We start from the raw sequence: 24,825 nt of genomic DNA on the forward strand, positions 1-24,825 counted from the left end.
GGCCATGTTCCCTCCTGCCTTCAAGGCCATTTGTCCCTCTGTGAGACTGGCATTTACCCTCTCGCTTCTGGCTGTTTCTGAACCTTCCTATTCTCCTAACCAGGTAGAATCAGACCAGTTCTTCTCACTAAAAGTCTCAGCAGCCTGGCCAGGGGAACCCCCAGTTGAGTGCACACTTTACTAAGCACCAGCCCCCAGTCCTCTCAAGGGGAGAAGCATTGCAAGCGGTGAAGCAGTGCTACAGGTGTCTCTTTTTCCTCTTCCCCTCTCAATTTCTCTCTGTACTATCAAATAAAATATTTTAAAAAATGGCTTTTATAGTCCTTTTTTTTTTTCATCACTCCCATCACCAAAGGTCTGTGTCCCTGTCCCCACCCCCATCAGAAACTACTTTAGTTCACTCAGTCTCAGATAACTCAGGTTGACATTTTTTGTTCACATTCAATATGTTCAATTCCCTATATTCTGCCCCTGAGTGAAACCATTCCATAATTGTTCTTCACCTTCTTCTTACTTGCTTCACTAAGCATCATCTTCTCCAGTTCCAACCACTTTATCCCAAAAGACACAATATTATTTTTTTGATTGTTGAGTAAAACTCCCCACTAAGGTTTGTGAAGAGAAATCTGATAAAAGCCTGATAACTTTCCATTTTGTTTCTTTTTCCCTCCAGGGTTATCACTGAGGCTTAAATCCACTGCTCCTAGAGGCCATTTTTCCCATTTTTTTGCCCGTGTTGTTATTGTTATTATTGTCATTGCTATTGTTGTTGAATAGGACAAAGAGAAATAGAGGAGAGGGAGACAGAGATGGAAAATAGAAAGACAGACACCTGCAGACATGCTTCACCACTTGTGAAGCAACCCCCTGCAGGTGGGGAGCTGGGGGTTGAACCAGGATTCTTACACCGGTCCTTGCACTTGGCACCATGTGCGCTTAACCTACTGAACTACCACCTGGCCCCGACCTGGTTTCTGCCACCAACTTGCAGACGCTACTATGATTCCATCCTGACTTCCCTGGACAGAGGACCTCACCATTGTATCCTGAAATCTCACCTCTCTAGAGCCCTACCCCACTAAGGAAAGGTAGAAACAGGCTGGGGGTTTGGATCAACCTGTCAATGTCCGTATCCAGTGGAGAAGCAATTACAGAAAACAGACCTTCTACCTTATGCACCCCATAAAGAATTTTGGTCCATACTCCCAGAGAGAGAAAGAATAGGGAAGCTTGCAATTGAGGGATAGGACATGGAACTCTGGTGGTGGGAACTGTATGAAATTATACCCCTGTAGTCTTACAGTCTTATTAATCACTATTAAATCACTAATAAAAAATTCTCACCTGCAATTTCCCTGAATATAGCCTCTGTTCCCTTCATTCTGTCCTATTCCTTAGGAATTCCCATCCCTCCTACATTTGACCTTTTGGTGGAATCTGCTATTTCATAGAGGGTTGCTTCACTGTTTAGTTTAGTTGTAAAATGGAAATATTGACAAGACTATAGAAAAAGAGGGGTACAATTTCACACAATTCCTACCACTAGAACTCTGTATCTCATCCCATCCCATCTCTTGAAAGCTTTCCTATTCTTTATCCCTCTGGGAATATGGACCCACGGTCATTGTGGGGTGCAGAAGGTGGAAGGTCTGGCTTCTGCAGTTGCTTCCCCAATGAACATGGGTGTTGGCAGCTCAATCCATATGCCCAGCCTGTCTCTCTCTTTCCCTAGTGGGGCAGGGATCTTGGAAGGTGGGGCTCCAGGACACCTTGGTGGGGTCGGTCTTCTGCCCAGGGAAGTGAGGTTGGTATCACGGTAGCATATTCTGCTTCACTATTTCTAAGTCTTTCCTTCCCATCATCTTTAAATTGAAAGAGTGGGCTAATTGTATCTTCTAGTTTAGATATTCTTTCCTCTGCCTGAGTGCTTCTACTTCTGAAGTCTGATACTTGAGCTTGCACGGTGCTCAAAGGGCCTTTCACACCCTGCAATTCTACCTGAAGTTTTTCCTTCATGCTTCCTAACTCCTTAGTGAATTCTGTTTGAAGTTATTAAATGTTTCCTAGTTTCTTGGAGAATTCTATTTGGAGCTCTTCCTTTGTGTTTCCTAACTCCTTAATGAAATATTCTTTCAGCTCTTGTGTATGTTTCTCAACACTGTGCTTAGTCTCTTAGGAGAGACTTCATAATGAGTTTCTATAGTCTTCCTCTGATAGTCCCTCTATATCTAAAGTTTCCTGGAGTCCTTTAGTTCATTTCTGTCCTTCTGAGTTGCCATGTTCTGAGGTTTGTTTTTACTGTTTCTCTGCTGTTTGTGCATTTATTGTGCTGGTGATTGCAGAGCCAACAGGTGGTGTTATTACTATAATTACTAGATTTCACTTTACTTATATGTCAGGTGGTGGGGGTGTGGGGCTTGGGGTTATGTTTCAAATTATTCCCTTGAGCTGCTGTATACTCTATGCAGTGTGTATATGTGACTTCTCTATATAATCTCAGTCTGAATTCAAGCCATAGGGGTTTGCTACTAGGTGGCATTTGTGCTCGAAGAAGCAGGACTCAGTTTACCATTTGGCCGTCAGCTGCTGCCTATTACCTTTTAATTGCCAGCTGCTGCAAATTACCTTTCTGTAAGTCTGCCTTAGTTTGGGGGGGGGGGGGTCAGACTGGTCAGGCAAATCCCCTGCTGCTGTTGTGTGACCCTGCCGCCAGTTCAGCAGACTCTCACCCACAAAGCCATGAGCCAAAGCTCAGAGGTTACCCCTCTCACAGTCAGTACCATGCAGAGCCTTGACTTATATTGCTCATAGGCAAAATAATACCATTTGCTGCCAGACCTCCTAATCTCTAAGTGCTTGGCTTCAATCCTGTGCCCCCTCTTACCCTGTCCACACTCCAGCACTTACCTGAGGCCTCAGTGTCTGCAGATGTCCCAAATGCAGTTTAGTGAGGTTTGTGGATTCAATGGTTGTCAATATTCGTTATTTGGGGGGGGGGGGGAAGAGTCTTTGCTGTTCACTACTAGTCCATAGCCATGCCTCCCAGAAGTCAAGACTTAAAAAAATTTTTTTAATTATCTTTATTTATTGGATGGAGATAGCCAGATATTGAGAAGGAGAGAGACAAAGAGACCTGTAGCCCTGCTTCACCACTTGCAAAGCTTTCCTCCTGATGGTGGGACCTGGAGGCTTGAACCTGGGTCCTTGCGCATTGTAACATAGTGTTCAATCAGGTGCGCCACTGCCCAGTTCCCACGATCTTTTATTTTTAAACTGTGTAGCCTACACATTTCCTCTGAAAGCCACAGAAGTATTGGCAGAGGCCATGACTCTCACTGGCTAACAAGACTGAGAAGTTACCTCCCAGGTGTTCCCAAAGCTGGTGGGAGGTGTCTTGGGATTATTAGAAGAGACACAAGTAAGAAAGGGCTGCTACCTCAGTGTAGACAGGAATCCTTTATCCCCTGTCCATCTCTGTCACTAGTACAAGCAGGATGCAGAGAGCTTATGAGGTGTCCAAGACAGCCACTAGATGTCTACTCTGCTCCACTACTCAATAGGGCTCACTAACCATACTTCTGCTTGTTCACAGCTATCCTGTTCACAGCTGCCAAGTTATAGATGAAGCCTGCTCCCTCCCTGAACCAGAACCAGTCTGCTGATCTTGTCTCCCTGGTGGAGACAAAGTTTGTGCCTTGTCCCCAGTCAGCCCATAAGTGGGACTTCTGTGGGGAGAAGCTGCATAGAATACATTCCATGTCAACCCCTTAGAGAGTCCTCAAGATTAATAAGGGTCATGGACCCTGAACCCCAGTTTTCCTCCCCCTCTCAAAGTGACGGAAGAGCAGGGAGATGATTACAGATTATTCTCCTGCTCTACTAGTCAATGAATAAGTCAAGTCAGCACCCCCAGTAATACAATTATCAGGAGTCTGTAATTACTGCAGCATATTTTTGCTGACACACCCACCAGATAAAGGACTGCAGAGCAGGCCAACTTGCAGGGCCCTAGGTGTGCTGCAGGCTCGGGTGGGGTGTGGCCTGGATCCCCACAGCAAAATTCTCTGTCCCTCTGTCTCTCTCCTACCAATGCCCATGGACATTCCACTCCTGAGTTTTCCCATCTCCTAAACATCACTGGCAATTCCACACAGATGCCCTGACCCATCTGCTTGCACCTCTGCTCAAGCCAGCACAGTCCTCAGCTTCCCAGAAACACTCCCCTGGGCACTTGTCTCACTCTACAAACTCTGTCCTCTACCTTAACAGGCAGAGGGCTCTCTAGAAACATCAGTCCCTACCTTCTCTGTGTAAACATTTAGCAAAACATCTCAAATCCTACGCTTGGCTAAAGCCCATGCCCACACACCCACCTGCCTCTGCCTTACATGCCTCTCTCATGTCACAGGCTCTGCGGCCACAGAATGCCCTCTGCCCGGCTTCACCTCCTTGTGGAAATGATTCACCCAAATCACCCAGTTAGTTCCCTTTGCAAAGGCTTCTCTCTAGAATATGATAGATATGCTGCTTATGTATGCTTACAGTTTTGTATGTGGAAAGCATGATGTCAGAAGACATTTTACTAGAGAAAAAAAAAAAAGCATTGAGGTCTTCTCTGCATACCATATCAAATAGTGGGACATGGGAAGATGTCCCAGTGACTAGAAATTTGGCACCTAGAGCATCTTTAATGTTTAGTAAAACCTTCATGGAAGAAGTTATGGGTGGGGAGGAGGTCAGGGTCTGAGTGCTGGGACCACATCAGCACCACTTCTGGTGCCCATGTGTCTTGATGTTAACTAACAGAAAGGGCCAGAATTCCACAACCTTCGGGGCTTTGTGACTTTATGGTCCTCCTGGACACTGAAATGCAGAAACTACACTGCTTTTTACTTGGAGCAGTGCATATAAAAATGAAGACTCCGGGAGGCCCTTTGTGCTTCATAATTTTTTTAAAAGATTTTATTTATTTATTAATGAGAAAGATAGGAGGGAGAGAGAGAGAAAGAACCAGATATCACTCTGGTACACGTGCTGCCGGGGATTAAACTAGGGACCTCATGCTTGAGAATCCAGTGCTTTATCCATTACGCCACTTCCTGGACCACTGTGCTTCATAATTAAGAGGCCTGGACACTCCCTGTTAGGAGGTCTTGGTGTGGACGATTCATGGAGAGGTTATTAAGTTCCTGGGGAACAGGATATCTACTCTGATAATGGGAACCTGAGAATCATTAAGCAGCCAATGGTGGAGATAAGAGTGAGAAATGGATACAAACTGTTGAGCTCTTCTATAAGTCAAGCAACGGACTTACTCAAATAGCAGCTTACATTATATAAGTTAGCCCCCAGAGATCAGGAACGCTGAGCCTACTCACCATCTGTGATGAGTGCTCTGCTGGTCAGAACCTTCCCCAACATAAACTTCAACACAGCCAGGATACTGCAAAGGATCCCACTTACAATGGAGACACTGAACAGGAAATCATCCTAGAAGAGAAAGTTCCAGATTTCAACTCCTGGTGGAGCACATCACCTGAAAGCCACTGCCTTAAACATCAGCTTCGGTCCTAGAAAAACAAAATGTTTAGTTACGTTTGCTGCCACCAGGTGGAAGTATACTGCTTTCCTTTCATGCCTCAGTTACCTATGTCACTGGAAACTGGAAAAGTAGTCCAGATTTATATTTATTTAGAATGTCATTACTTATTTCTTTTTCTGTAGGAGATTTCCATTTCATCTTTGCCAAGATGATCATCAATCATTAATTCATATAAAAGCTGGTCCAAAATGCTATAAGGTGAGTGCCTTCTTGTATACAGAGCTGGCTACAGGTTCCTCATAAAGCAGCTGATGGGGATTGTGGGGCCCTGTGGCTACACCTAACCTGAGGACACATTAGCATCCAGTAGCAGAATTTGTCACAGGGTCAAGTATGGCTGGAGATACTTTTAACCTTGTTTGTTCCTTAAATTCACACATGACAACTGCACATTCAAATATAACCTTCAAGGTGGGGAAAAGCATCTAAAAATACTGTCTGTTATTGACGTTATCTTAACACTTCCTATAACTGGCTCCTTACCTTTGTGAGTGAGTCACACATGCAAAGGCATGGACCACTACCTCATGACAGCAGGGCCTGGGGAGCTGGCTTCCAGCTCCTGGGAGAAATACCCTCCAAAGGCTTGAGTACAAAAATGGAACTGTCAGCAGAAATCTGATAATGCATTCTATATATGCAGAGACCTAGCATTCCTTCAGCATTTTGTTATCCAAATTCACTAGCCTGGTGACAGAAAATTGCAAAGAGGGAAGGCAGCTTGTTTCCCCTGGGCTTAAAACTGAACAAAGTCATCTAAAAAGCACCTGACAAGGAACAGGATGCATCAAAGAAGCGAGATGCGTCAAAGCTCTCCAAATGCTGATTAGTGGCACTGATGCTCTTAACATCTGTCCACAAATTATCTACTGCTGCTTCCAGTAAGCTGAACTCAGTTTCCTTTTCCCATGTGTATGGGCAATTCAGATCTAACGAGTAAGACTAGGGAAAGGGGAAAATAAAAACTTTACAATGAAAAACAAAACAAAAACAAAAGCAACAACATTGTAGACACCTCCTTATCCAAGTGACTAACATCACCACTAGCAAATTATACTGATATCACCTACTTCCTAACAAGATACCATGAGATTAAAATAGCTTTGTGGTGTTTTACAAAAATAAAATTAGAAACCCATCAACAGGAAATAGTTCACCTAATAGAGCAAACGATCATTTTACTATGCATGAAAGCCCAGGGTTATGTTACAGACTACCACGAGGGACCATCACACAAAGAGGATATTTCATAAGTGATTGCTACTGTGGTCTCTCTCCTCTTTCTCCCTCTGTCCCACCCCCTGTGTGGGGGGGTCCACCAGGAGTGAGGAATTATGTAGGGTGTGAAGCCCTGGCAGTGTAAAATAAATATCTATTATCTTAATTGAATTGGGGGAGGGTGTTAGCCAAACAACGTTAAATACAGGGACAATCTACAGAACACTGGAGCACTATTCTGCACACCTGTCAAGGTCATCAAACACAGGGAACAACAAGTGGTGGCCTGCTGCAGACTGCTGTCTAAGGAGACATGAAGACGAAATGCAACATCTCCCAGCTGCATCCTGGGACATCAAAGGGTTAGCAAATGGAAAAGCCAGTGAAGTCAATAGAGCCTGGGATTTTATTAACAGGATCATCTTCAAGTTTGGGTAAATGGACACTGGCTACATGTAAGAGATGTTAATATGAAAAGGATGAACAGTATATGGGGCTCTGTAATATCTTCCTAATGCTTCTAAAATTATTTTTAAAGTGTTGAAAAACAAATCACCATCACCGATGTTTTACCTCCTGTACTATCACTATAGGCCTGTGCAAATTGTGGCCTCTCAAAGCTCCAGAGTCCTACCGTGCAAGAAGGTTACAGAACTGGGGCCACAAGGGGAGGGAGGCCTCCAAATACAAAACCCCTTTGTGGAGGGTCTCAGTCAAATTATGGGAGACATTACTCACAGGAAACATAGTGAGCATGAATAAGGGTGCACAAAGCAACCTAGCCCCAAAGGCCATGGGATTCAGAAGGTGTGAGTTGGCTCAGTCAGGAACGTGGCTTGGTCAGCAGAGGGCAGGATGCCACTTCATGCTGCTAGCTTCTTCAGCGGGTCACCGATGTCGTGGAGGTTGAGGCAGGGATAGTCAGATGTTGGATTCAGTCCATCTGTATGGTACTTATTCTGCATCCAGAGTTCCTTCCTGCCAGGCAGCCCTGCTGATGTCAAGTAGGGCAGACTTTGGGGAGCACCTAGCAGGGACTTCTGAGGCCACTCCACTCCCGCACCACCACCCCCCCGATCTGCAAAGTCCTGAAACAAGTCCTATTTATTTATTTATTTATTTATTTATTCCCTTTTGTTGCCCTTGTTTCATTGTTGTAGTTATTACTGTTGTTGTTACTGATGTCTTCGTTGTTGGATAGGATAGAGAGAAATGGAGAGAGGAGGGGAAGACAGAGAGGGGAGAGAAAGATAAACACCTGAAGATCTGCTTCACTGCCTTTGAAGTGACTCCCTTGTGGGTGGGGAGCCAGGGGCTCGAACTGGGATCCTTAAGTCAGTCCTTGTGCTTTGCACCACCTGCGCTTAACTCGCTGTGCTACTGCCTGACTCCCTAAACAAGTCCCATTTCTATATCACAGAGAATGATTCTAGGGAGCCAGGCAGTGGTACACTCAGTTAAGTGCACACAGTACTAAAGACAAGGACCCACATGAAGATCCGGGTTCAAACTCCCGGCTCCCCACCTGCAGGGAGGGTCGCTTTGCAAGCGGTGAAGCAGGTCTGCAGGTGTCTATCTTTCTCTCTCCCTCTCTGTCTCTTCTCCTCTCCTCTCCTCTTAATTTCTCTGTCTTATACAATAAAATGGAAAAAATGGCCACCAGAAGCAGTGGATTCATAGTGCCAGCACCATGCCCCAGTGGTAAGCCTGGAGGCAAAAACGAGAGAGCGAGTGAGCAAGAGAGAGAGAGCAAAGAATTCTACATCTCTGCTTGACATACTACTTCATAAGGTGCTTTGTCCACACCTGGTACACAGCAAATGATTAACTTAAATTCAGAGAAGTCAGGCAGGCTAAATAGCTCACTTGGATAGTGCAGCACTGCTGCAGCCCATGTTCGAGACTGACCTCTAAGTATTAAAGGAAGCTTCAGTGCTGTGGTCTTTTTCCCTCTCTCCCTCTGTCTTGATACTACTATCTGGGGACAAATGCAGAGAAGCCAATATACAAAACTCAAAGTATTCCTGTCTGTGGATTATTTCTGCTAACTGCTCTGAGCTCCAAGGATGCTCTGCCTTACCTAAGTCTGGAAGATCAGGGACTGTGGCCATCTTGAAGTCTCTCATAAGAGTGAGACTTTGCTCATGGTTGCTAGTTGATACAGCTCAGAAAAATAAAATGAGAGGTGGCCAGGTGGTGGCGCACCCAGTTAAGTGCACACAGAACTAAGCACAAGGACCCACATAAGGATCTGGGTTTAAGCCTCTGGATACCCACCTGCAGGAGGGATGCTTCACAATTGGCGAAGCAGGTCTGCGGGTGTCTATCTGTGTCTCTCTCCCTCTCTCCCTCCCCCTCTTCTCTCAATTTCTCTTAGTCCTATCCAATAAAACAGAAAAATGGCCACCAGTAGCCATGGATTTGTAGTGCCAGCACTATCTAGAGGCAAATAAATAATTAAACAAACAAATAGAATGAGAGGGGGTAGACAGCATATGGATAATGGTTATGCAAAAGACTTTCATGCTTGAGTTCCCAGGTTCAATCTTATTTATTTATTTATTTTAATTTTTAAAATTTATTTTAAAAAGGAGACATTAACAAAACCATAGGATAGGAGGGGTACAACTCCACACAATTCCCACCACCAGATCTCTATATCCCCTCCCCTCCCCTGATAGCTTTCCTATTCTTTATCCCTCTGGGAGTATGGACCCAAGGTCATTGTGGATTATAGAAGGTGGAATGTCTGGCTTCTGTAATTGCTTCCCCGCTAAACATGGGCCTTGAGTGGTTGATCCATACTCCCAGCCTGCCTCTCTCTTTCCATAGTAGGGTGGGTCTCTGGGGAAGCGGAGCTCCAGGACACACTGGTGGGGTCTTCAGTCCAGGGAAGTCTGGTCGGCATCCTGCTGGCATCTGGAACCTGGTGGCTGAAAAGAGAGTTAACATACAAAGCCAAACAAATTGTTGAACAATTATGGACCTAAAGGCTGGAATAGTGCAGATGAAGTGTTGGGGGGTACTCACTGCAGACTATTGTGTACTTTTGCTTTCAAGTATATATTTTGCCCTAGTTTATGGATACATGTGAACATATGCTCTATCTCAAGGGACCTGGTCTATATCTAGATTTTGGGACTTTGTTAGGAAGTGAACCACCTGGAATGGAATTAAGAGAATACTATGAAAGGAAAGGTCTCACCAGAGTAATGAAGCTGAAGAGTTGTCATTCCACACCTGAAGTCTCTGGACACAGTCTAAAGTGAGCATGCTGAGGTGGCACTCGTTGTGAATTTTTTTTTTGTTATTGGATAGAGACAGAGAGAAACTGAGAGATAGAGAGTAAGAGAGACACCTGCAGACCTGCTTCACCGCTAGTGAAACGACTCCCCTGCAGGTGGGGAGCTGGAGGCTTGAACCGGGAATCTTATGCCAGTCCTTGCACTTTGTGCCACGTGCGCTTAACCCACTATGCTACTGCCCAGCTAGGTTCAATCTTTAGTATTGTCATAAGCCAGAGCTGAGCAGTGTTCTGTGCACATGGTGCAAAGTGCAAGGACTGGAGTAAGGATCCCGGTTTGAACCCCCAGCTCCCCACCTGCAGGGGAGTCGCTTCACAAGCAGTGAAGCAGGTCTGCAGGTGTCTATCTTTCTCTCCTCCTCTCTCCATTTCTCTCTGTCCTATCCAACAACAATGACATCAATAACAGTAATAATAACCACAACAATGATAAAACAACCAGGGCAACAAAAAGGAAAAGGAAAGAAAGGGAGGAAGAAAGAAAGAAGAAAGAGAGAGAAAGGGGAAGAAAGAAAGAAAGAAAGAAAGAAAGAGAGAGAGAGAGAGAAAGAAAGAAAGAAAGAAAGAAAGAAAGAAAGAAAGAAAGAAAGGAAGAAAGGAAGGAAGGAAGGAAGGAAGGAAGGAAGGAAGGAAGGAAGAACAAGGAAACAGTAACAAAACAAATCAACCTTTAAAGAACTTACAAAGGATCTGGTCTGGCCAAGATCTGCCAGAGTTCTCCTAACTCAGTTTTCCATATCGTGATGTCCTCCAAGACTTTCTCACCAAGAATCCATGTGGCTCAACTCTCCATAGAGCCACCACATCTACTAACATGAGCAGGAAGTCAGAAATGAATATCAGCCTGCTTAAGACATCACATCCTGCTACAAACTGAGTATTTATGGCCATCATGCTTATGCCAAAGAGCAAACCCTGGGCGGTGATAAACTAGGTTAAATGCACATAGTACTAAGCACAAGGACCAGAATAGGATCCAGGTTTGAGCAGCCAGCTCCCCACCTGCAGGGGAGTCACATCACAACTGGTGAAGCAGATCTGCAGGTGTTTGTTTTTCTCTCTATATATCTCCCTCTCCCCTCTCAAATTCTGTGTCCCATACAAAAAAAAATTGAAAAAAAAAATGTCCACAGTAGATTAGTAGTGCAGACACTGAGCCCCAGCGATAACCCTGTAGGCAAAAAAAAAAAAAAAAAAAAGTTAAAGAGCAACTCCAAGGTTACCGTTTAGCAAGAGGAGAGGGCAGGCTGTGGCACACCTAGTTAAGCACAAATAGTACTAAGTGCAAAGATCTATGCAAGGGTCCAGATTTGAGTCCCCAGCTTCCCATCTGCAGTTCTCTCTATCTCCCCTGCTCTCTCAATTTCTCTCTGTCATATCCGATAAAATGGCCACCAGAAGGAGTGGATTTATAATGTTGTATCAAGCCCCAGTGATAACTCTGGAGGCAAAAAAAAAGAAGAAGAAGAAGAAGGAGATAAGTAGGCTTAGATTTGGGCATAACATAGGGCCCTCTAAGAGACCAGCTCACTTTAACGATGGCTTTTTTTTTGGTCAGTACCAGGCCACCCTGTCATCTGGGGCTGTAGTCACGGAATCCTTGGATTCTCACATAGATATGCTGGGCCTCATCCTCTAACAGAACCCTCTCTGCACCATCACTGGTCACTTCCATCAGGAACATCATCATAAACCTTCTAGTGGGCCTCTCCAGGACCTTGCCCTCACTGAAGAACAGCAATGGTAGACACTGCCCCACTCTCCAAAGGGAGGCTGGGTCAGCCTGCTCTGCCACTTGAGGAAGACTGGTCCTGAAATGACTACAGCCTTGAGTGTCCCTAGTTGTGACCATGGACTGAGAGTTCAGACTGACAGGGACTCAGAGGTCACACCAGCTCCTGACTAAACAGGAATATATATGGGCCGTAGGTCAGATTGATGGAGTAAAGACTTAATAGTATTTATATACCATTATATAAATATAATGTTGGGGAGCTACTCTCTGCTCTAATCTCAACTTTCTAGCCCTATTTTAAACTATGACACCATCTTCCCAGACAATATTTTTAGTCTACCTGCATGTTAGCTATCAAGCTCAAGCAAAAATTACTAAAGTCATGGGCTTATTGGAGCATACCTAAAATAAATTTCCTTGCTTCTTCCCACACTAAGACCCCTAATTTCTTCTGCAAATTATTCCTATATTTGGGTCCCTGTTTATTAAGCAATTTGTCCTGCTTTATATCTTACTACCTTTCAGCCACCAAGTTGCAGACACTACTATGACACCATCCTGACTTCCTTGGGCAGAGGACCTCATCAATGTTTCCTGAAACCTCATCTCTCCAGAGCCCTACCCCTCTAGTAAAAGACAAAAACAGGCTGGGGGTATGGATTGGCCTGCCAATGCCCATGCCCAGAGAAGAAGCAATTACAGAAGCCAGAACTCCTACCTTCTGCACCCCAAAAACAATTTTGATCCATACTCCCAGTGAGGGAGAAGTGATAAGAGGAAGAGGATAAGAGGGCTTGGGACCCAGAGAGAGGAGGAAAAAGGGAGGGACATTTGGATGTAGTGATAGGGTTATGTGTGGCTTGAAGGGTAAGAGAGGACTGGACCTGGAAGGAAAAGGAGGCAATTATGTACAAATGTAGACATATAGCTGTGGAGGTGATAGTTAACCCCTGTCTGCAACCTCAGGAGACCTGCGGTGGTTTGCAAGAGAGAGATTAGGGATTCAGAAGCCTGGTGGTGGGAATGCTGTGGAACTGTACCCCACTGACATATAATTTTGTGAATCAATATTAAATCACTAATAAAAAAAAAGGAAACAAAAAAAGAATTCTGGTCCATACTCCTAGAAGGAGAGAGGATAGGGAAGCTTCCAATGGAGGAGATGGGACATGGAACTATGGTGGCGGGAACTGTCATCTTACAATCTTGCTAATCATGATTAAATCATTAATAATACACACACACATAACCCTATCACTATCACCCTATATCTAAATGTCCCTACCTTTTATCCTAGCACTCCCATGAGCCAGAGCATGCTCTGGTTCTCTCCTCCTCCTTCTCTCCCTCTCCCTAATAAAGTTTTAAAATATTTAAGTTAGAAAATCTAGGTTATTCTTTAAGAAAAAAAAAAGACCAACAATGTCATACAATATAGTATTTTTAGGAAAATTTAAAAAGAAAAATGAGAGGCAGAATAGTGGTTCACTTGGTAGAGTGCATACTGCCTACATTACCACCAGGGAAGACACAAGTTCAAGCCCCATTCCCCACCTGCAAAAGGGAAGTTTCATAAGTACTGGAGCAGTGCTGCAGGTGCCTCTCCTTTTGTGGTATGTGTGTGTGCGTGCGTGCGTGCGTGCGTGCATGTGTGTGCGTGTCTCCTCATTTCTATCTCTCACCCTCTATCAGAAAGAAAGAAAAAGGTGGGGAAATGGATGATGGAATTAGTAGAATTATCATGCTGGCACCAACCCCCCTGCAATAACCCTGAAGGAAAAAAAAAATTAAGTTAAAAAATTTTAAAAGTAAAGTCTTGGGGGCTCAGAGGTGGTACACCCAATTAAGTGCACATAGTACTAAGAGCAAGGACCCGAGCAAAGATCCAGGTTCCAGCCCTTGGCTCCCCACCTGCAGGGGGGTTGCTTCACAATCGGAAAAGCAGGTCTGCAGGTGTCTATCATTCTCTCTCCTTCTCTATCTCCCCCTCCTCTCTCAATTACTCTCTGTACTATCCAACAAAATAGAAAAAGCAATGGCCTTCAGGAGTGACGGATTCATAATGACAGCGCCGAGCCCCAGCAATAATCTTGTAGGCAAAAAAGTCTTTAAAAATAATTTAAAAATTGAAACTGGGGAAACAAAGTACAGGATTTGCATATGAGAGCCCCAGATTTAATCACCAGCAACTGCATATGCTAGAGTAGTGCTCTTTCTGTTTCTCTCATGAAATAAATCTTAAAAAAAAAAGAAGTGGGGGGTCGGGCGGTAGCGCAGCAGGTTAACTGCACATGATGCAAAGCACAAGGACCTGTGTAAGGATCCCGGTTCCCCACATGCAGGGGAGTCGCTTCAGAAGTAGTGAAGCAGGTCTGCAGGTATCTATCTTTCTCTCCCCCTCTCAGTCTTCCTCTCGTTTCTCCATTTCTCTCTGTCCTATCCATCAACAACAGCATTAATAACAACAACAATAATAACCATAACGAGAGGGGTAAAAAAGGGCAAAAAAAGGGGGGGGGAGAAATAGACTACAGAAGTAGTGAATTCACCCCATATAGCACATGCTGCCATGTGTAAGGACCCAGGTTCAAGTTCCTGATCCCCACCTGCAGGGGTGACGCTTCATGAGTGGTGAACCAGGTCTGAACTTCTCCTTCTCTCTTTCTCTCCCTCTCTCTTTCTTTCTTTCTTTCTTTCTTTCTTTCTTTCTTTCTATCACCACCAGAGTTATCACTGAGGCTTTGTACCAGGATTACAATTCCACTGCTTCTGGTAGCCATTTTTTTTCCTAATTTTTTTTTTAATTAGGTGGAACAGAGTTGAAATTGAGAGAGGATGGGGAGATAGAGGAAGAGAAAGACAGACACCTGCAGACTTGCTTCACTGCTTGTGAAGCAGGCCCCTTGCAGGTGGGGAATGAGGGCTTGAACCTGGGTCCTTGTGCTTAGTAATATATGTGCTTAACCGAGTGCATCACTGCCAGGCCCTTCTGTCAATCTTTCTTTCTTCCTAACTTCCCCTCCCCTCTCAATTTCTCTGTCTTACTAAATAAAATAGAATTTTTAAAAGAGGAATAAATAGCTGACAGTAGTAGTAATAGATGGCAATTTAAAAATATATATGAAAGAAAATATGATAGAAAGGAATAAAATTTGAAAGTCAGGTGGTAGCACAGCAGGTTAAGCGCAGATGGCGTAAAGCTCAAGGACTGGCATCAGGATCCCGGTTCAAGCCCCTGGTTCCTCACCTGCAGGGGGTTCACTTCACAAGTGGTGAGGCAGGTATGCAGGTGTCTTTCTCTCCCCTTTTCTGTCTTCTCCTCCTCTCTCCATTTCTCTCTGTCCTATCCAACAACAACAGCAATAGCAACAACAACAATAATAAACAACAAGGGCAACAAAAGGGAGTAAACAAATATTTTTTTAAATTAAAAAATGTTTTTTAAAAAGGAATACAACTGTATTGTATTGGCAATCAGTGTAATAGAATTTAGAACTCAAAAACAAGCCCCCACATCTATGGACCTCTAATTTTTGACAAGTCACTGATTATCAGAGAAATGCAAATAATGATAACAATGAGATACCACTTCACTCCAGTGAGAATGTCATATCAGAAAAGACAGTAACAACAAATGTTAGAGAAATTATGGGAGGTAAAGGAACCCTTTTACACTACTCATGGGAATGTGAGTTGGTCCAACTCCTGTGGAGAGCAGTCTGGAGAACTCTCAAAAGGCTGGAAATGGACCTATCCTATGACCCAGCAATCTCTCTCCTGGAAATATATATTCTAAGGAAGCAAGCCCATATAGCCAAAGAGATCTATATATACCTATGTTCTTAACAGCACAATTTGTATCAGCCCAAACTTAGGAGCAACATAGATGTCCAACAACAGATGAATGGCTAAGAAACTTGGGATCTGGGGGTTGGGCAGTGGCACAGCAGGTTAAGCGCACATGAAGTGAAGCACAAGGACCATCCCGGTTCGAGCCCCTGGCTCCCCACCTGCAGGGGGTTTGCTTCACAAGTGGTGAAGCAGGTCTTCAGGTGTCTATCTTTCTCTTCCCCTCCTGTTTTGATTTCTCTCTGTCCTATCCAACAACAACAATAATAACAACAACAATGATGATAAACAGCAAGGGCAACAAAAGGGAGAAAAATAGCCTCCAGGAGCAGTGGACTCCTAGTGCAGGCACTGAGTCCCAGTGATAACCCTGGAGGCAAAAAAGAAAAGAAAAGGGAGTCGGGCTGTAGCGCAGCGGGTTAAGCGCAGGTGGCACAAAGCACAAGGACCAGCATAAGGATCCTGGTTCGAACCCCGGCTCCCCACCTGCAGGGGAGTCGCTTCACAGGCGGTGAAGCAGGTCTGCAGGTGTCTATCTTTCTCTCCTCCTCTCTGTCTTCCCCTCCTCTCTCCATTTCTCTCTGTCCTATCCAACAATGACAACAACAATAATAACTACAACAATAAAACAACAAGGGCAACAAAAGGGAATAAATAAATAAAATAAAAAATAAATAAAAGAAAAGAAACTTGTGATCAATATACACGATGGAATGCTTAGCTATTAAGAATGATGAGTCCCCTTCTTCACCTTTGCTTGGACAGAACTTGAAGGAATCTGTTAAGTGATATGCCATAAAGAGAAGAATGAATATGGCAGAACTTCAGGGGACAGAAAAGGGAAACACAAAGTAAAACCTGGACTGGGTTTGGTGTATTGCACTAGAGTAAGGACTATGGGGAAGGGGAGCAGGGGTCTTGGAGCATAATGGTAGATAAGGACCTAGGGTGGGGTTCGAGTGTTTTGCAGACACCTATCCTGATGAAATGAAAAGCTACTTACATGGGGGGGGGGGCTGGGTGGTGGTGTACTGGGTTAAGTTAATTTATTTACTATATTCAAGGACCAGGGTTCAAGCCCTCACTCCCCACCTGCAGAAGAAACACTTCACAAGCCCTGAAGCAGTCTGCAGGCCCCTATCTATCTATCTATCTATCTATCTATCTATCTATCTATCTTCCCCTCCCCTCTCAATTTCTTCTGTCCTATCAAGCATATTAGAAAGGGGAAAAAAGAGGGAAAAAATGCCACTAGTAACAGTGGGTTCATGGTTCTGGCACCAAGCCCATGATAACTCTGATGGCAATAAAAAAAAGAAAGAAGAGGAAACTACTCATGTGATCACAGTATTGTAAACCATTCTCTCTATCTATCTCTCTCTCTCTCTCTCACACACACACACACACACACACACACACACACACACACACACACACACATGCAATGAGGGAGGGGAGCAACAGAGAAGAGAGATAAGCTATTTTATCTTTATTTATTGGAATAGACACAGCCAGAAATTGAGAGGGAAGGGGGTGATAGGGAGAGAGACGAAGAAACACCTGCTGTCCTGCTTCACCACTTGTGAAGCTTTCCCCCTCCAGGTTGGGACCAGGGACTCAAACCTGGGTCCTTGAGCACTGTAGCATGTGTGCTCAACCAGGTGTACAACCATCCGGCCCCTCTAAGCTAACTAATTTTTAATAACCAATCTGGATGCTGGACTGTGCCTTAAAATAGAGTGAAACAGTCCCAGGAACAGTCTTTCCTGCACCAGCTATTTTTCTGATCTTTTAGAGGAAGGTGGAAGAGAGGACAGGATCTTTCTGATCTTTTAGAGGAAGTGGAGAGGACAGGCTGAAAAGTCTTGAGAACAACCACATTCAGACTCCAAGATCCCAGCCTTGGAGCTGAATATAGCCTTCTGCTCCCTGCTAGCCAAGCAGAATATGCAGTAGCAACTCCCAGGGGTGCTGAGTCCCTCCTGTCTCTCTGGAAAATAGCCTCCCAACTCAAACTTTCGGACAACTTAGAGAAAGTCCCCATTGCTTTCTATTAACATGCCTTTACCTCCCAGGTTTCATGTAACAAGGGCAGGTACCTCTGAGGATATCTTTTCTCAGCACTAAAATGTCTTCTATGTAATTTTACAACTTCATTGCTCCCAAAACATGAAAAATACACCCTAAACTCGATAAAAAAAACATCACTTAAAAAGTAATTTCAAGAAATGATAGATTCCTTTGGTGCCAAAAGCTTTTTACCCCAAACTCTGGTCTATGCCAAAACTAATTCTTGGAGTCAGGAGATCATAGATATGCCTTATCATATGCAAAACTCTTATAATCTTATAAATCATTATTAAATCACTAATAAAAATTTTTAATGGTTTCATCAGGAATCATATAGATTAAATTATAAAATAAATATTTAGATTGTTATACTGGTCATTAGGGTAAGACTCAACAATTCAGAACACAGCACTAATAAATGCAGCAAGAATGTATCTCAAGAACGCTGTGTTGAAGAAAGAAAACAAACTGTATGATTCCCTTTCTATGAAATGCAAGGATAGAGCTATTCTGGTAACTGAAGTCCAAAAGTAATTTTAAGGCTGAAGAAAAGGAGCAAGAATGAGTTAAGGCAATGGAAGTTTTCTCTGTGATATTTTCTGACATCAAATCTGCTGGCACTTTAATCTCAGAGTTCCCAATCTCAAGAACTGTGATAATCAAACATTTGTTGACCAAGTCACCCAGTCAATGTATTTTGTGATGGCAATTATAATGAATTTACACATTCCCCGCCACTCCCACCGATGTCCCTGACACTAAAATAGGGGTGGAGGTGGGCATTAACACCTAGCAATTTCCTCTCCTGACTGATCGGAATCATCCTATAAAAGGTGTTCCTTATTTATGGCAAGTCAGCAGGCAGCAACAATTTGGGACACTTGCAGTTTCTGCCATTGCTGTCATTGCCCCCATTTTTCCACACAGAGCCTTCATCTCAAAGCATTTTTATTCATGCTGTTGCTCACAGGAAAACCTTTTGTAGAAAGGACTTTTTTTTTTTTTCTGCAGTGCCACTTGTCACCTCCTACTTTAACCTTATTCTTTATCATAGGTGACACCAGTAGTTGCAATTCAGGTCAAGAAAACTCTGGCCTCTGGCACCAGGAGAGACCATGTCTAAAAATCCAACCTACCTATTCCCCCCAAAGACCCATGCTTTCCCTTTACATGAGATGTGTGACAGCACATGAGGGAATATGGAGGTTCTCTTGCTTGTGTGTGCAAAAAAAGGGCGTCCTTTGGTTCCTTAATGAGGACAAATTTCAAACCATTCTGACACTACATGTGTTATAGAATTACCCAGGGAAATGCTAGTGCTGGCTGAATAATAAATGCGTATCGATTTACGGCCCCAGGTGAAATTAAAAGTCACCCTCATCCTCCGATCTCTTTGTCACCCTCTTGCAGATGAGAGAAGCTGACAGATGTAGAGGAAATTACATCAAGCACCAGCCCTCAATTTCCCTGGTTATTAAATTATATTGACAAATTGCCATGGACTCACATTAAAGGGTTTCACAATTTTTAAATTAGCATCAGAACATTTTTATGCTGGGTGGTCAAGAATTGGTGTTTAAACAACTAAGGTAGTCAGCCAGCAGGCTCTACACTGGGGTCTCTATGAGGTTTACAACTCACACTAGAGAGCCCTGGGCTCTGGCAGTTCCTAACCACCTGACTACTGGGCCCTCCAGGCATTGAACAGGAAGCAGATGCCCAACACCATAGATGCCACAAAGATAAGGCTGGTAGGGTCCCAAGATGCTGCAGAGGGGGCAAGGCAGCCTGCCTCAAGGATAAGTAGGTTACTTTGAGGTGTTGGCTGACACCCCATGATGCGCTTTGGCTTCTATTCAATGGGGAACCAGTCTGATTCCTATTTTCTGATGCAATATATGAATATAAGCCTCACTGGGTGAGCTATCTCACCCTTGGACATGGCCACTGAATCTGAGATGAACCACCCTGGCTGGGCTCAATACCTTTCTATTATTATTATTGATATTATTATTTATAAAAAGGAAACACTGACAAAACCATAGAATTAGAGGGTTACAACTCCACACAATTCCCACCACCAGAACTCCATATCCCATCCCCTCCCTTGATAGCTTTCCTATTCTTTAACCCTTTGGGAGCATGGACCCAAGGTCATTGTGGGATGCAGAAGGTGGAAGGTCTGGCTTCTGTAATTGCTTCCCCACTGAATATGGTCATTGAAAGGTCAATTCATAGTCACTATCAGGCAACCCCATCAGCTGGGGCCCCATTTGGAGAGTCCTGAGATCCTCAACAGACATGATGGACCTAGACCTCAAATAAATCCCTCTCTCCATTGTTACCAGTCATCTCTATCAGGAACAGCACAATAGACCCCTCTGAGGATCCCCATAGGATCTTGCCCTCAACTTGGATCAACAACGATAAGAATGTTCAATCGTCTGAATGGAGGATGGACAACATACTCTATGCTACACCTGAGGAAGATGGGTCCTGATATTGGGGCAGCTTGGAACGTTCCTACTCATGACCACAGAATGTGAGCTCAGATCTACAGGAATACAGAGGTCACATAGGCTCCTAAGCTGAATATGAGCCCCAGATCACATCAGATCAATGGGGTTTACAGCCAACAATATTTATAAACCTTTCCCATATCTCTTCCTTGATCCAGCTTTCTGTTCCTTTTTCCAACCATGACATCATCTCCCCAGACAATAACTTGGATCCACCTGCATATCAGATTTCAGGCTCAGGGGAAAAAAAAAATAGTATAGCCACAGGCCCTTTGGAATAGAACTAAAATAGGCCTACTAACTATATACAGAATGGAGGACCCTCCCTCCCCTCCATTCTTCATCTGCACTATTCCAGCCTTTAGGTTCATGATTAGTCAACAACTTGTTTGGCTTTGTATGTTAACTCTCTTATCAGCCTCCAGGTTCCAGATGCTACCATGATGCCAGCCTGACTTCCCTGGACACACAACCCTACCAGTGTGTCATAGAGCTCCAATTCCTCAGAACCCTGCCCCACTAGGGGAAGAGAGAGACAGGCTGGGAGTACCTATCAACTTGTCATAACACATACCTTTCTGCCCCAGTGACCATCAATCACTAAAAAGCTCTCCAAGGTTCCCTAAATCCAGGACCAAGCATGACAATCCTCCTGACACAGAGGTGCTACTATCTTTGGTGCACTCTGCAAAGGGAATAAGGCCATCAGGCTGTGTGATCTTCTCCTATGCTGCTATAACTACCATGCCACACCCATTATCATACCAGAGTCCCTTACCTCACCAAATGTGTCCCAGAACCCTACCTCTCCAGAGCCGTACCACACTAGGGAAAAATGGAAACAGGCTGAGGATTAAGAGCAACTGGCCCATGTCCAGTGGAGAAGAAAACAGACTTCCCAACTTCTGCACCCCACAGAGATCTTTGGACTATGCTCCCAGAGGGATAAAGAATAGAGAAGTTTCCAATGGAGGGGACAGAGTATAGAACTCTGGTGGTGGGAATTCTGTGGAATTATACCCCTCTTATCCCACAATCCTATCATTACTAAATCACTGATAAAATAAATTTTAAAAGTAATGAAAAGGACTAGACATAACAGTACAGCAAATGAGGATCCACATCGTAGTGCACCTGATTAAACACATTACAGTGTTCAAGGACCCAGGTTCAAGCCCCTGCTCTCTACCTGTAGGGGGAAAGCTTCATGAGTGCTGAAGCAGGGCTGCAGGTGTCTCTCTCCCTCTCTACCTCCCCTCACCCTCTCCATTTATGTCTATATCCAATAATATATGAATAAAAATATTGCTCCTGGGTCAACTAGGAATACCAAAGGAGATTACCTGGGACCTCAACAAGACAGAATTAGAACTACTTAAGGAACCCAACAAACCACCGGTGAGTGTGTCAGGCTAGCATCACAAGGGAGAGAGAAATGACCCCGGATTAAGTTCATAGCAGCAAAGCAATACAAATCTTTATTCATTAGAACACCGCAGAGTTGGGCAGTAGCACACCTGGTTAAACCACGTTGGCATCAACCAAAATGGCCGGTGTTAGCCTCTCGGTCTGCACCCCACCCTCCTACAGGTCGGGACATGGAAGAGACAAGACAGAAACGGAAGTGGCTTGACAATACCATACATGGTTAGGAAAAGGGGTGGAGAAAGGGGCTGGGAATGGTATGGACCTCCCCAGCAACTGTTGATAGGGGTTCAACTGGCAGGATTAGCAATACCCTGCGGGGATATAGAAAGGAGACCTTTAGTCATTTGTAAGACAAAGCAGAAGATTGATATGTAGATAATAAAGGGACAGGCCATAGTAGCAGGGAATGTAGGGTGGAGCAGGCTTAAGTCTTTAAGGAATGTTGGGCTCTCATGGGAAGATGCAGGATGTTTTTGTAGGGAGGGAAAACTTACATGGCCGCCAACCTTTTGAGGTTTATGTGTCCCCCTTTTTGCTCAACCCCTCCATAGAGAGAGAGACTTACCAGGTGAACTCACCTCTCAGGTCAAGCTCTGCCAGGCTCCACAACATCCCCACAACCTCCCTGCATGAGTACAAATACATGTGGCTCCTGGACAGAGAGGAGCCTAAGGAGAGATTGAGCAGCTGGTAACAGTCCAGCAGTTTACCAGCTGAGGCACCATCTCCAGTCATTTTACCAACAAAAAGTCTCCATTGCTATTGCCCTCAGAGGCTGGAGCAGCAGGGAGGAGGCCTATGCTGACATCTGGGAACAGAGAACAGACCAGGTAACTCAGGAGAAGAGCTATACTTTGGTGGCCTAGCAATGGGGCTGTGTGGTGGGAGCCTTTCCACATTGTTCTTCTGATGAGAACATGGTGAATAATTGCCTCAGAACCTACAGACTATAAATGGGACTTGTTTACAAACTCTCAGGACCCAGCAGTGCTGCCCAGCTTGGCAGAGAAACTGAATTGAGCCTGGTGTTTGGATCTTTGCAGTGTGAGAGTCTCTTTGCATAACTACTGTTATCGCTCCCACACCCTGCTTTATCTTTTGGTCAGCAGTGAATGATTAAGCTAAGAAGCCTACTTATAGTTTAAAAGCCCTCAGGCTCCCACAGCCTACAAGGAAGAAAGAAAACAAAAGAAGCTTTAACAGCCACTGTAAAATAATATTGAAACAACTGTTAAATTTCCACAACTGTGAACCCTTTAAGTACCTTACCTAGACACAAGTCAATCCAGGTGAGAATGATCAGTAATTTGAAAAGTACTGAGAGAGGACCCTCATAGCATACTATATAGAATGGTTAAACCAACAAGAAGAAATATTGCAAAAATGAACCAGGATCCAGCTAAAAGCCCCTCAAAGGTTCAAGCACAGAATAATGAGGTCAACATCCAAATGCTAGTTAAGGAAATAGTCACAAGAGTGAGTAAAGAGTTTGAAAGAATTGTCATCAGAAATGCAGAAACAACAAATGAAATATATACTCCATGAAATACTACGCTGTAACCCAAACAGGCGAGATTGTGTCCTTTGGGACAAAATGGATGTAATTAAAGGTGATTATGCTTAGCAAAATAAGAGATGAAAGACAACTACTGGATGATTTCACTCAAATGTGCAAGCTAGAGAGCTGATACACATGAACTTCCAAAGAAGGAGGAGGAGGAGAAGAAGAAGGGAGAGAAAACAAAACAGATGCAAACAAACTGTAAGACTTGTGAGAACTATAGTGGGTGGGAAGGTGGGGACATAGATCTTTGGTGGTGGATATAGTGTGGAATAATCTTTGTAATCTCTATAATCTTGAAGTCCCACTATTAATCACAAACAAAAGATGGAAAAACAAACAGAAAAAATAAATAAATACAAAACTAGGTGACACATGTAAAGCCAGATTAATTTTTCTGACTTTCTTGTATGAGCTAGAGTTTGTGTGAGAGGAAGCAGGGAGGTAAGAGACTGTAGGGTTAGGGTTAGGGTTAGGGTTAGGGTTAGGGTTAGGGTTAGGGTTAGGGCTAGAGACTGTACCAATCAATGTATCAACAAGTATCCTGTGAATCACTATTTCCACAAATGAAATGATAAAGAACAGTTTGGTGATGGAGAGATAAGATTAACTACTAAGTAGTAATCTAAGTAAAATAGTTTTTGAAAGTCAAAAAAATAAGTCTTAGTGAGGCTATGAGCTCTGATCTTCCAGCAGCTTGTCTCTAAAAACTGACTGCAAATTAGCTATTACCCCCTTGGAACACCCAAAGGAACACTGGTTCCATGTTGTCAGAGCAAAGTCAAGAGGCTGGTAAAGAAGATTGGGGCCCAGTCTGAAATCACCTCAACCTGAAGTAACTGATGAGTGATACAAAGTAGCCTACAAAAAGTAGTAGGTGCCACTGCCAATTGTTTTGATAAAATTGTTCATTTGATTCCTATCATAAGCCTCTGGTGTAATTTGTCTCCATTTCCTATAGAAAAAAGTTCAGGTCAGGGAGACTAAGTGACTTGCTTCAGTTACAGAGGTAAGAAAAGGTACAAGGAGACCCATGCCTCCAATAGATCACCCTGCCAAGACCACAATCTTTCCATCATGGTTAGCAGCTTCCCTGAAGAGACCCCTAAATGATTCCACACTACTGCATTTTCCTTAGTTTTCTATTGTCTGCGTGGTTTTCAGATGATGAAGTAATGGAAGCACACCCTGGTTCATGGCAGAGTGCTGGTGCCTGAGTGGTACAGACTGGGAGCTAGTAGGAACAGTCAGAGAGGCCTGGATACTCTCCCTCCAGAGCAGCCATTGGAAACACCTTCCTCTGAGAATGAAAATTATAACAGAACAGTCAGACCTGAATAGTCAATAAGTGGCAGGACCATAAAAGTCACAGTACCGGGAGTTGGCCGGTAGCATAGCGGGTTAAGCACACGTGGCGCAAAACGTAAGGACTGGCGTAAGAATCCAGGTTCGAGCCCCCGGCTCCCCACCTGTGGGGGTTTGCTTCACAAGCTGTGAAGCAGGTCTGCAGGTGTCTATCTTTCTCTCCCCTTCTCTGTC

At 44.0% G+C, this 24,825-nt stretch overlaps 1 protein-coding gene across 1 annotated transcript in view; it reads right to left on the minus strand.

Moving 5' to 3' along the window:
- TMEM163 (transmembrane protein 163) overlaps positions 1–24,825 on the minus strand; it is a 266,400-nt gene that overhangs the window by 4,405 nt on the left and 237,170 nt on the right. Inside the window, exon 6 of the mRNA XM_007532691.3 lies at positions 5,379–5,490. Within this exon, the coding sequence (XP_007532753.1) occupies positions 5,379–5,490 (112 nt within the window). The remainder of the gene's footprint in view (positions 1–5,378; positions 5,491–24,825) is intronic.

This window comes from Erinaceus europaeus, chromosome 18 (assembly GCF_950295315.1).
Source record: "Erinaceus europaeus chromosome 18, mEriEur2.1, whole genome shotgun sequence".
Classification (NCBI taxonomy): domain Eukaryota; kingdom Metazoa; phylum Chordata; class Mammalia; order Eulipotyphla; family Erinaceidae; genus Erinaceus; species Erinaceus europaeus.